The sequence below is a fragment of the Phaethon aethereus genome (genome assembly GCF_964289735.1).
Source record: "Phaethon aethereus genome assembly, chromosome: 13".
Classification (NCBI taxonomy): Eukaryota; Metazoa; Chordata; class Aves; order Phaethontiformes; family Phaethontidae; genus Phaethon; species Phaethon aethereus.
Genome location: NC_138589.1, coordinates 1,597,860 through 1,611,052, shown reverse-complemented (window position 1 = coordinate 1,611,052; position 13,193 = coordinate 1,597,860). Strand labels below are relative to the sequence as shown.

Below are 13,193 nucleotides of genomic sequence, written 5' to 3'. Positions count from 1 at the left end.
CTTAATATTCCGGATGTGAAATGAGAACCTTAAATGTGCAGCCTTTACTTGGGTGGCTTGAGCAGTATATCTCTATAAAGAGTAAAGAACAAATGAAACTGTTAATACTTACCACTTAAAGGGTATCAGTGTGCTAGATTTGAGGACAAAGTTGTTCCTCTGCATCCAAAAAACATGGAAGAAGTGGGAAATACTAGGTAGTGTAGAAAGGAATTTTGTGTGGGTGGGAGCTACTTACCTAGTGAACTTCCTCCTCCTCCTCCTCTTCCTTCCTTTTCTGCCTCCCTGCAATAGACTTCAGGTACAAACCTTACATTTCCTAGGTGCTTTATCCACCAAACAGCTGATTAGGCTGTTTACTAAAATAGGAATTCTTCTGTTATTCATTAGAAGTAGTAATACTGACTCTTGTTTTGGGTTTGCTTTTTCAGACCTCCTTCTGGATGACCAATGTGTATTTTAACCCATTATATCGGAAACTTAAGTCTCCAACTTCCCATTCATTCCAGCTCGTAGCAACGCTTATAATGCAAAAAAATCACAATTCAGGATCACACAAATATTACTCTTAAAACTTTCTAGATGATTGTAGTTGCTTTGGTTGTGTTCTATGCTAGCAGAAGCCTTTTTCAAGGTTTACTGTTGACTCTAGAGCACCACATTCCCCGTTTACTGGGAGCCTTGGGGGCTAGCAATATGGGAAACTCATGTGTTTGCCGCGATGACAGTGGAGCAGAAGACAACGTGGAATCTCAGAGTCGGCAAACAGAGAACAGCAGAGTACACGTACCTGAAGCAAGAAGCCACCCAAGGGACCCTGTCCGTCCACCCAGGAGGGGTCGAGGGCCTCATGAACCAAGAAGGAAAAAACAGAATGTGGATGGGCTAGTACTTGACACACTGGCTGTAATTCGGACGTTAGTAGATAAGTAAGTACCTCCTCAAGGAATAATCCAACATGAATGAAAATGTTCTTGTCTCCTCTCAAACTGTGACTCCATCCTCTCACCGATCTGCACCTGACCCTCCCTGAAGCAGCTGCGTGTTTCCATCTGGAAGCTTAGGAGAGGAGCACCTTTCCTAGGTAATAGAAGTAGCTCCTGAGTGCCCAGGTACAGACTCTTCCAGGAGCTGAGGAGTTTTCTCACAGTTCCTGTACGGGCCTACACCCAGGTGGGATGAGGAGTGTGCTCAGTATTTCTTACCTGGCATAGATGTACAGTTTAGGAAGCAATGAACACTCCAGAGTTTGGGAACTTCTGTCCTAAAAATTGCTTGTTGTGCAAGATTTCTCTTTTCAGGCTGTATTTACTTCTTTGGAAATGGTTAAGCAAAACTGAGAGCTTTGATCTTTGTTAGCTTGTATAAACAGGCTGAGGTTTTCGTTCCAGTTTTAAGCCTGACTACTTTTTAAAGACCGCATGTTGTGGCTGTTCAACTCATGATCCCAGTATTGCATTCCTCGCATGCTCAAAGCTGCCATTAAGGGTGTGTGGGATATTTATGGATTCATCCTTATTTTCTTGGTTTTGCGTTGCTTTCTACAAAGCTTTAAAAAGACCTTAAAAACGATCGGTTAAACTAGCTCATCACCTTTAGGGTTAGGTGCAGGCTAGGAATTGGAAAGGCCAAAACAGAAGGAAAAACACTGTTGTAGCTTCACAGCTGGGGTTTGGGGTGGATGAGGCTCAGGATGTGAGCGTTGATTCTTATACCTGCATTGTTACTCTGGAATGTGCCTGCAGAGGAGTTTGCCTTCCCACTGTAAAATGCTTTAAATGGAAATACCAGGACTTAAAATTTTTTTTCCTGAACATTTAAATCTACGAGGGTTTTTTTATTAACAGTTTTGTTTTGTGGCCTGTCTTCAAATCATTAAGTTAAAGTAATGGCAAAATTTTTTTTTTTTTGAAAGCCTCTCCCTAATCTCGCATGCCTTCCCCTTTCCCCTAAGTTCAGCTCCTTAAGCTGTTTCACAATGCTTTTGTGCATAGTTGATCCTGTTCCTGTGGATCTTGCAGTCAGTTTTGTAATCTTGTAAGCGCTTTCCTAGGCTACCGAGGGACAATAAGCATAGTTATTTCACTGATCCTGGAGTCCTCTTTCTGACAAATTCCGGAAGCTACTGTATTGGTTTTTTGGGGTGGTTTTTTTTTTTTCATACAGGCCCCAGTGAAATACTTTTCTCACATAATCACACAGGTTGGAAGGGACCTCCAGCAGTTCATCCACTTCAGCCTCCTACTGAAAACCCAGGTCTAGCTGGAGCAGGTGGCTCGGGGTCTTACCCAGTCAAGCGTTAAACACCTTCAGAATACGGAGATTCTCCACCTTTTTGGGTCCCTCTTCCAGTGTTTGATCACCCCTGTGTCTTAAATAAGTAACTATTTTTAAAAGTTTGAATTTCCCATGTTCCAACACACCCCTGTTGCCTCTTGTCCTGTTGCTGTGCACCTTTGAGAAGAGTCTGGCTCTGTCCTCTCTGCTTTTTCCAATTACGTAGTCGCAGACAGCAATAAGATTTCCTCTCCTCTCCCCTACCCCCTGTTAAAAGGATGACCAGATTATTTCTCGTAGCTTTTTGCTTGTATGCCATGTTCTGCAGCCCTCAGCTATTTCAGTAACCTTCTGCTAGACACACTCACTTATAGCAATGCCTTTCTCATCCTGGGGACCCCAAAAGTGGGCTGTACTGCTATACTGGTTTCCCTTATTTCATATTAAGGCAGTTGATAAGACACAACTGGTTTTATAACACAGCTACATATTACAAGTTCTTGCAGATAAGAGAAAGATTTATGGCTATGAATAATGGGAGGGGCCTGTCCACCAGGCAAGCTATCTAAATGTCTTTGAAAAAAATTTAAGGAGTCTTTCTCCTCGACTTGAAGCTAATGATAGCCCTTTTTAGATTAATAGGAATGTTCAGTTGGGGGGGAGGGGGGGGGGGGGCGGAAATCCTTGTCTAGAAATCTTGGTTTTTCAGTGTTTCAGTGTAAGTGCGACTGTAGGAATAAGTATGTTCCATTATTACCGGTTCTTCCTAGAGCCCAATTTTTTTGTTTGTTTGTTTTTGTTATTTTGATTTTGTTTTCAAAACACCTCAACTGAAGGAAAAGGTAGGGAACCTGACAAATCTCTTCATGTCAAAAAATGTGCAAGAATAAAGTCAAACTAAAATGAAACCATGTAAGTAAAAGCAGGTTGGAAATACAGGCTTCAGTGTGATAATACAGCCTTAAAAAGCAAAAGTATCAGTCTCAAGAATGGAAGGCAAAACCCTTTTTTGACAACTTTTTTTTTTCCAAATTCTGTATTGAAAGTTAATACATGGGGACACTCTGAAGTGAATTGTAAATTAAGTTGCTATACTGTGATCTGTAATGAACAGTTGCTTTCCCTGTTTGCTGTTTGTTTGGGTTCTCTTGTTGGGTTTTTTTTTGTTTTAACAAATCTCAAAGTTTGGACCTAAAGCATATCTAACCACTGTTTTGTTTGGGTTTTTTTCTTCCTCTTATGTCTAGCGATAACTCCTTCCTAGAAGGAAAGAGTTAAGCTTCTAATTTCCTAGCCTCAGAAAAAGAAGTATTAATTTTTGGAGCTTATATGAAATACTGCCTTGCAAATGACGAAATTTGCAAAATGACTCTCTGGTTTCCAAATGAGGAAGGTGGGGATGTTTGGAAATGAAGTAGTTAAAATGACAAATCGATGGGACAGAACTCTTCTTTGCTCAGTGCCAGTACTGCTAACACCTGCTACCCATGACAGAATCTGAAATCTTGCTGATAAAAATGTCCTTCTTTTTTATCATAGCCTTTCCTTACTTTTTTTTTTTTCTTTGAGTTTTTACATCCTTTCTCTTGAGGTAATTCTGCTTGCATCATTGCACTGCTTTTTCCTGCTGGGGAGATCAGTTTCCAGAAAAGAAGCAAAGGGACGGGGAGGGAGATGGTATTTATTTCCAATGTTATGGCAATATAAAAATGTGTTTAAACTTCAGCATTTTCATGTGTAAATATTTGAGAGTGTTAATTTTTTTGTAAGAAAGGCACGTATTTTAATCATATTTTTAGTCAAAACTGAGGGGTTTTTCTCCTATAATTAATCCCTCCAAAGTAGGTAGCTTTATCTGCATGATTAATGTGTGTTGAAATGTTCTAAAAATCCATCTGCATTTAGCATTTCTGGTTGCATTTCAGAGGTGTGTGGTCAAAAGGAAGTGTGGAACATCTCATTCTAAGCCTGGGGTTAGTTCACAATGCCGCAGTAGCACTGGAGAGAGCATTTAGGACATGTTGCTGCATAAGCCTGTCTGGACCTGGAGATGCTTGCTGAATAGGATTTTCAGATCTTGGTTTATGTACTTTCAACAGCAGCGCCTGCTCAGATAAGCAGATGATAAGCACTGGCCATGGGTTTTTGCCGTTGCTCCAGCAAACCAGACTGAGGAACTGATCTAATTGAACTTCTTACGTTTTTCATGTCGGAAGGGGAATCGGCTTAAACATCTTCTGTTGAACTGCCTTAACTATTTCTTACAGCTCTTGTTAACGAGTCTGAAGTCTCTGTTGCTGTTAGGTGGCTTGCCTTTCAGTTGGGGGGGGAGGTGTTTATATATTTAGAAGAGAATTTCTGGGGAAAAATCATGTTTAAGCGACGTCCCTTGTGCACTGCTCTTCGTTCACTTCATGACCTCTGACATATAGTTTCTCGTTACGTACTCCGAGGAACCCTGCTAATGAATAGCGCTACGCCGAAGCATTATGTTTAGCTTTTAGACATGCAGAGATGGATCACCCTTTCATTTATCAGCTATTGTAGATGTGCAGATGTTGGCTTTGGGCCAGAAAAAGGCTCAAATCCCATCTGTGTTTCAGATCTGAAAATGGCATTAGCAGTCTGCAGCCTAGGTAACTTTCTTTTGTTAAATACTTAATGGATTCTTTTTCTGTCTGTGTATTACCATTTTATTTGGTGCACTATGTTGATGATTGTGCATAAATTTTGACCTGTGTAATATCTCTTTCAGTGACCAGGAGCCTCCTTATTCAATGATCACGTTGCATGAAATGGCAGAAACAGGTATCAAGGCACTGTGTTGGGCTTTTCAGTTGTGACTCCAAAGCAAAAGAAAAAAAAAAAAAAAAGAAAAACAACAAACCGACCCTTTTTTCTTTGCGAAGAAAAACGCATGCTAGCAGTATGTGTTACAACTTGCTGTAGCTCTAGGGATGTGGGATCCAAAATACAGTTCTGCCCTTCAGAAGCTTCACTGAGCTCATTGCATTTGCCGGAGTTTTTTTTGAACTCTGTTAAACTTCTCACGTGAACTCTCCAGGACCAGCCAATGGGTGGCCACAAACATATTGTAATGGCATTAAACCGTAAGCCACAAAGAATGTCTCTTTGCAGTAAGGCAGAAACAACCCATATATGTATGTATGTAGACGTGGTTTAAACCCACGTGCTCCAGGTTTGGCAAATAGTTTGTAACTTTTGGTTTTGGGTTTTGCTGTCCTTAGACCTCTGCTTTGTTGATGTAGTTGTTCCAACCCTGTCCCTAAGCACTCCTGCAAGATGAGCCGTGTTTGTGCAAGGGCTGTTTTATCTCTGTTACCATAGGAGAGATTCTCCCAGCTCAAGACCTCCCACCGAATTTTTGGTTTAGGTGAATTTTTGTCTCTCAGTAGAGCTGGTACTCATCTTAGGAAATGTATTTCTATATCAAAATAAATTAACCAACCTGATTAGATATTGCAGCAATTCAGTAAAATGTCTTTCAGTGGATTGTGCTAACAAAACTCAAACCCCAGTATGTTACTTGACATTGTTGAACGGAGCTCTAAGTCTCTTCAACCTCACTCGCTTGTATGCCAATACAGACTGTCTTTATTTTTGCTTCTAAGGGAACTGCTTGCTTGTAAATCCCAATCTGTTCCCTTTATTAGTGGTTTAACATGTTATATGTCGATTGTTTACTTGCAAGTAGAAGCCCTGGTCTACTCCTTAAACAGTGAGAGCTGTTCCTTAGGAAAGCAAATTTTCTGTAGAACACCAGGCATGGGACAATATAATGCAGTTCCTCTGAGGACCGTGTTAATTGAGGGAACTCAAGAGGAAGGCTCTGATTGTGGCTAGAAGAAAGGTTTCTTCAGTGTCATTGTGGATGCAGCGTTTAACACTTAAGAGTTGACACTGGACACTGAACTCTTGAGTATCATACTGGAACAAAGTGCTTGTCCGTACTAGTCATGAGTGTTCCTTCCTAATACTAGTGTGAACCAAAGGATGCTCTGGTCGGGCTAGGACCGTTCTCCAAATAATACAGGTGTTCACTATTACCCAAGCTGCTTTTTGCTCCTTGAATTTAAACTTCAAAGTACTGCAAACTAAGACATTGATGCAAAAAGCAAACTTTTTTTTTCTTTAGTGTCTGTAAACTCACAGTAGTTTTGATGATTTTTCAATTTACATTTATGGATGTATTTTGAACGCTTTGGAATTGCAGTGTTAATTCTGAGCCTTACTTTTGTTTTGTGGTTGACAGATGAAGGCTGGTTGGAAGTTGTCCAATCTTTAATTAGAGTTATTCCATTAGAAGATCCTCTGGGACCAGCTGTTATAACGCTACTACTTGATGAATGTCCGCTGCCAACAAAAGTGAGTCTAAAGCGTATGTATTTATCTGTGGCTGAATTTCAGTTATTCATGGTTTCCACACCCATGATAGCTTCTGGGTGGGTTTCGCCAGTGATGCAAGACTCTGTTAGCTGTTCGGAAATGGGTGTAACTTGCAACTTTGAGTAATTTGTGGTGACTTGGTATCTAATTGCTATTTAATGCTAGAAGCACGGCGGGAGGCGGGGAGATAAATCTGGTCTATGGGGAAAACAAGAGGCCTTTGGTCTTTAGCTGCTTTTCTTGCTGTCCTCTCTCCTGCCGTGTGGTGCACGCATGCTGCAGTGATGGTGTACAGATGCTGCAAAGGCAGTGCAAGTTCTGCCGTTTTGTTCACAAGTTCTGAAGGCTGCTCATTTACAAGTCGCTGTTGAATTTGTTCCTGCCCTGCACACATGGAATGTAACACAAGTGGGTGTGTTAAGTTAAACAAATGACTTTTTTTTTTTAAACTATGAAATACCTAGATACAGTCTTGGAAAATTTGAATACTTTTATTTTTTAGGAACACTAATGTGTTTTGGGGATGGAAACATGACCCGAGGTGTTCATACTGTGTTGATACAGGTGTTTTAGGGAGAGCCTCACGTGCTTCAAGATGCTAACCGTTGTTGAATCCCTTTAAATGTGATGATTGTACAGATAACTTGTCTGTCTTCAAGTGCTTGTCATGATCTCATTTCATCAGAAACTGATGATGACATCAATGCAGCTTTCATTTATCAATCTACTTCTTATGCTGCCAGTTTTAGTTTTCAATTTGCATTGTTAGGGATATAAAAAGCTGGTAGCTTTTTGTCTTACGTAAATGCATGAGTGGCAGGAGAGCTAGTCAAGCTCTGTGACTACCCAAAGTGGGTTTTTTTCCTCTAGGCTATTCATTAAAGTCATTGAGATTTTTGAACAAGTTAAATACTGTATAATGGCTGTCACACAGACTGCAAAACCAGGACAAGCAAAGCCAGAAAGAAGAAATTTTGCTTGCTTTGAAAAAGAAATGAGGAAGTGGAGACCACTGTGAATCACCATGTGAAAAGTGATTTTGGGGGTTTTTTTGTTTGGCTATACAATGTACGTGGCAATCAAATGATTTGTTTTTTCGAAAGCCATGTGACTTTTATTTAGGTACTTTAATTTTAAGGATTTAGCTATGAAATAGTTGACCTTAACAAGACAAAAGGAATAAGGTGCCTCTTTCTGGGGTGCACAGAGTTTCTGTTTCCTGTGCAATCTCTTTATGGCACAAGGAGCTGCAGTTGTGGGATCTGCTGGTCACATGCAGCCTAGTAAAGTGTTTGCTGCTGTTCAGTTTCTTCCTATTCAGAATAAGTTTTAAGTTTTTGGTCTTAAGGGTTTTACGTCAGTGCCCCGCTTCTGTGACAGCTGGAGAACAGCAGCAGGCTGTATTTCATTTTCTGTTATTGTAGGCTATAAAGTTACAATGGCAGTGCAGTAAACTTTTTATTCTATAAAGGCTTTATTTAACTCAAAATAGTTGATCTCTGAGACGGTTCTAATAATGGCTAAAAGCGGTATCAGAGTATGTCAAGAGTATAATTTTAGTGAGGCTTTTCCATCCCAATTCTGTGGCTCAGTCATCCTCTCTTCTTTCTCTATTCTTTCCACTTAGTGTCAGTCCTGTTCATCAGTTCTGGTTTTTGGGCTTTTCTTTTGGGAACATAACTACTTTTCAGCATTATCTCTGTACAAACCTCAGAATCCAGCGCAGTAAACTGATTTGAGTGTGGCTCAGAACACAATTCAAAAAAACTTACATGTTCAACTTGGGTAGTACTCTTTTTTTTTTTTTTTTTTTTCTTTTTTTCTTTCTCCAAATGGCCTGCTGGTGACTTCAGTATGAGGAGTTCTTCTATTTTAATTAGATCCTAGCCTGAGATTATGCAGTTTCAATCTGAATCAGCTGAAAATTTCATGAAGTCTGGAAAGTTGAGGGGGATTTGGAACTTTGCGGGGTGGGGTTCTCCCTGTGGGGTAACTTGTTGGGGCTCTAGATTAATCTCTAACTACTCTGAAAATGGAGGGTATGCTCTAGATCTATCCTGAATTTTATCCATGCCATACTGCCTGATTGAAACAAGTCAAAGCATGGCATTTTAGATACATTACCCTCATTGGTTACTTCCTAAATTAGTGTGACTACAGAAAGCCATTTATGCTCTCAAGAATACCATTTACGATGTCCTGTAGATCTGACAGCATCCTAAATTTATGATGGGAATGTGGGCTCTTTTTTGGGGCATGTCTCTTTAGTCCAGATTTCTAAAGTCTAAACCAGCCCTTTTCTTTTGGAAAGGGTGTGAGTTTTAGGACACTGGGAGCAGATTAGATGGCAGCAGTGCTATATGTGCTGAGTGGTATTCTTTGCCTTGGTCTACTAATCTAGTTCCTCTTGCTATAGGTAGCTCACTTGTTGTATGTCCAGAAGTGTCCCAAGTTTTTCATCGCAATTATGACCAACAATCTGGTGGTAATTTTAAATTTTTAAATTTGCAACTCTTGGGTGTGTTGAATTCTTCTTCCCATCAGTTCTTTATCTTATCTCAGAAGATAACCATCCCACGCTGTCTATAATATGATGCTGACTTTAGTAATATAGTGTAAAAAAAATTTGTTGTACTATATTGAGTTGGAGGAAAAATGTATATCAGTAATATTGAAAAGATTTCTGATTTTTCTTTTTCAGGATGCATTACAAAAGTTAACGGAGATATTAAACTTAAGTGGAGCTGCTGCTTGCCAGGACGCTTGTCACCCTGCCAAACACCGGAATACAACTGCAGTACTGGGCTGCTTAGCAGAGAAGTTAGCAGGTAAAGTTGTGGAATTCTTCTGAAAGCTTGCATTTGGCTCGCTGAAGCACCTGCTGCTTTAGTGCCCATGATACAGACTCGTTCAGAAATGTTTTCTTAGAGCTGAGTAACGTTCTGCATCAAGGGGAGACCTTGCGTGACAGCTGTGACAGAATCTACTGCTTGATTAAAATGTTGAACACTCACTAGCATGGGTCTGAATGAGCCATTCACAATCCCAGATACTTAAAAAGATTAAATCCTTCTAATGCGTGGCTAGCAATCGTGGATCAGTGTTTGTTTATGGTATATTGCCTTAGCTCTGGTAATCAGGCTTTTCTGTAGACCTATTCTGGCTGTGTGTGAATTACTGAGAAAATGTAGTTCTTTAGCCAGTAGGCAGGAGTATCAAATTAGTAGTCTTGGAGGCTGTATAGAAACAAAAATGAAAGATGCTCTTTCTGCTAAACATGTATTGTTCTATTGTAGTTGGCTGAAAAGAGTCTCTCTTCTGTGTTACTTAAAAGAAAATTGCTGGGATTCTATTTTAAGGTGACTTTTTGTATAGAACGTTTTATTCCCTGTCACTTCTAGTACGCTGCTGGAAACTGATGATTAAGTTTCCTTCCTGCTGACGATCTGTTTTGTACCTAGTTTTTGGCTCCTTTTCTGAAAGCGGACAGGAAAAGGAGGAAAAAGCAATTGTCAGGTATCACCTAATGGTTATTAAAAATAATTTCAATATTTCTGTCAAAAAAAAAAAGTAAAGAACAAGGGCAGGAAGCATTTTTGTACTGTAATGCTTCTACCCTATTATATTAAGTCGGAATGAGATCCGCAGTCTACTTTTGTGTTAGTGGACACAGATCTCATTGTATCAGCTCACGCAGCAAATCTGTTAATGCCATGTTGGACCTCACTGCAATTTGATGGAGTTCATAGATGCCAGACTTTGATCCTCTTGTATATCCCTCTTGATTAAGCAGACAGTATTTCAGGGCATTTTTTTTTTAACTGGCTGTTTGCTATGGTGCTGCTGCAAATCGTATAATTAACTATCAAGTAGGCTATATTAGATGCTCAGTTTTGCTTATTTTGGGCTACTGATAATTGGAGCTGGTCTTTATGCTTTGACTCTGGAAGTAGACGGAGCCAGTCTCTTTTTGGAAGTAGTGAGCATGAAAATGCTAAGCAGAGGCTGGTGGAGTTCTACTTCAAAATCTCAGAAGTGTGGCTAGAACTCTGTACCCATTTACAGCAGGTAAACTGAGTATGTTTGTAATTTGCCAGTAACTGTGTAACTATTAAATGTGTAGCAAATATTTGACTGGGAACAGTAGTTGTTCTATATTATAGTTCCGCTTTGCTGCGATGTTCTTTAATTTGTTGCCTTGTGTTTAAAAGATCTGTGCGATGAGGAGTTTATGGTAGTTCCCATGGATGAATTTAACCTTTAATGTTCTTGTAGGTCCTGCGAGTATAGGCTTACTCAGCCCAGGCATATTGGAATATTTACTTCACAGCTTGGTAAGTGTCTTTGATCTTTTTGTATGTATTCACACATAGCAATTGTAATGCAGTCTTTTTTTTTTTTTTTTTTTTTTTACTACTGTGAAAAGTTAGGGTCATGTTTGGTAAACACTGGTAATGTATGTTCTAGAAAGCTGAGATTCCAGAGAGTCTGTGGGATCCCCATCCTTGGAGATAATTAGAAGTTAATAGTCAATAGGACAGGCACTGAGCAGCCTGATCTACTCAAACCAGCTCCCCACAGGAGGGTGGACTGGATGAGCTTTGGAGATCCCTTTCAACCTAAAGCATTCTGTGACAGTCTAACAGCTTTTCCTATCCATCTGTGCTGGGTATTTATTAAATAACTTTTCTTACTGCCCATGTTTAGAACTTCCAGGCCCATCCTACAGTGATGCTTTTTGCACTAATAGCACTGGAGAAGTTTGCACAAACAAGTAAGTATTAGCCTGATGCTGCTCTTAACAGCCATACTATGGCTTCTACTGCATGAATGGCACTTGCCTTGCCTGATCACGCTTGGGAGCATGAGAGAGACTGGATTGGTGGCAATACAAATGTAAGAGAGACATGTTTGTCCAGTTAGAGGCAAGAAGAAATATTTATTGCTTTAGTGGCACCCCTCTACCCCTCAAAACCTTTGAGATACTCGCTGAAACTCAGCGCAGTCCTTCCCAGTTAGAGATTTCTACAGAAGGCCTTATGACATGAGACCTTTGTCACTGAAATAAATCCATATCAGAGATGGAGAACAGCTACGACTGTGTGTTTGCAGGCAGGAAAAATATACTTACTGCTTTAATAACACCCCCACCCACAAACCCGTAAGAGATTTGCTGAAACTCAGTCCTTCTCAGCTCAGAAATTGCTACATGAAGACTTACGACATGAGACCTTTGTTACTTGAAGAGAAATAAATCTGTATTAGAGAGGTGGAGAACAGCCATGATCTAATAGTCTCTTGATGGTGCAGCTCTGTGCTGAGAACTGGTGTACCTGAGTGCTGAATTAATTTCACACCTGCTTGGGGAAAGAATTTCATGCTGTTTGTAATAATGAGGTTTAAAGGTGGGGAGGGAGGTTCTACTGCATTTGTAGAATGTTACTATTTTTGACTAAACTTATACCTATAGATACCTATATACTTATAACTTACAGCAAATATTCTTTTTTGCTCTTAAATTGCAGGTGAAAATAAGATCACGGTTTCTGAATCGTGCATTAGCGACCAACTGATCTTGCTAGAGAAATGGACAGATAATCCAGACTATTTAAAACGCCAGGTTGGATTCTGTGCCCAGTGGAGTTTAGACAATCTGTGTAGGTATAACAAAGGGATAGATTCATTTAATAGTAATCATTTCTCCAAAGAGATGGAGGACTAGTTTGTGTTTGTTTTGTGTAAGCACTTATTGTAAATATACCTGACTGCATTTGTAATCACTCTTTTTAAAAAAAAAAAAGGGGGGGGGGGGGGGGAGTGGCAAATAAATCCAGTGTGGAAAGGAAATTTTGGCAAGGAAAATGTGAAAGGAAGTGGTTTGCAAGTTGGAGCTGCAATGAAAATTCTTCTTTGCACCGTATTTCCTGTAACCCACACTTCAGCAGACGTGCTGAGAAGCTAAATGGTGCAGCTCTGTCTCTCTGGAACAGCTGGATTACCGACATATCCTGGTGACAGTTGCTACCGTGACCATACTGCAGCAGTGCACAGTCTCAAAGAATTATTAAAGACTTTTTAAAGTAAAGATACGGTCTTGTGATCCCAAGTGAAATGTGTTTGACAAAGCACTTTTCTAGATCTATCCTTTTAGATTGACTAACAGTCATCAAATTCATTTGTTTAGCTGTGATTTCAAGGGTGCAGCAACTCTGAAGGACCTTGTAGTTTCTAATGCCTTTTAGATAAATTTAGGTAAAAGGTCTTGTTGGGCTTTACAGGGCTTTAGCCAGCTTACGGAAGGCCAATGTCAGTTGTCTTTAAACATCTGTTTATACAGATGTTGTAGCAAGTCTGGGATATATGAAGGGTCCTAATGTAAGATCTCTGATTTGTAAATTAACATGCGTGTGTCAGCAGTTTGACACCTGGCAAGATAAATGCTTCTGCTCCTTCTGTGTGAAAAGGGGATGCAGGGAGGAAGGCCTGGTTTGGCTTAGTTCAAGTTCATG

General features: G+C 40.0%; 1 protein-coding gene across 1 annotated transcript in view; it reads left to right on the top strand.

The window, feature by feature from the left end:
• Positions 1 to 582: 582 nt before the first annotated feature.
• RSPRY1 (ring finger and SPRY domain containing 1) overlaps positions 583 to 13,193 on the top strand; it is a gene marked incomplete at both ends in the record, with an annotated part of 21,999 nt that continues 9,388 nt past the window's right edge. Inside the window, 8 exon segments of the mRNA XM_082005500.1 lie at positions 583 to 929; positions 5,033 to 5,085; positions 6,551 to 6,663; positions 9,386 to 9,512; positions 10,960 to 11,018; positions 11,392 to 11,458; positions 12,210 to 12,397; positions 12,399 to 12,422. Of these exon segments, the coding sequence (XP_081861626.1) occupies positions 583 to 929; positions 5,033 to 5,085; positions 6,551 to 6,663; positions 9,386 to 9,512; positions 10,960 to 11,018; positions 11,392 to 11,458; positions 12,210 to 12,397; positions 12,399 to 12,422 (978 nt within the window).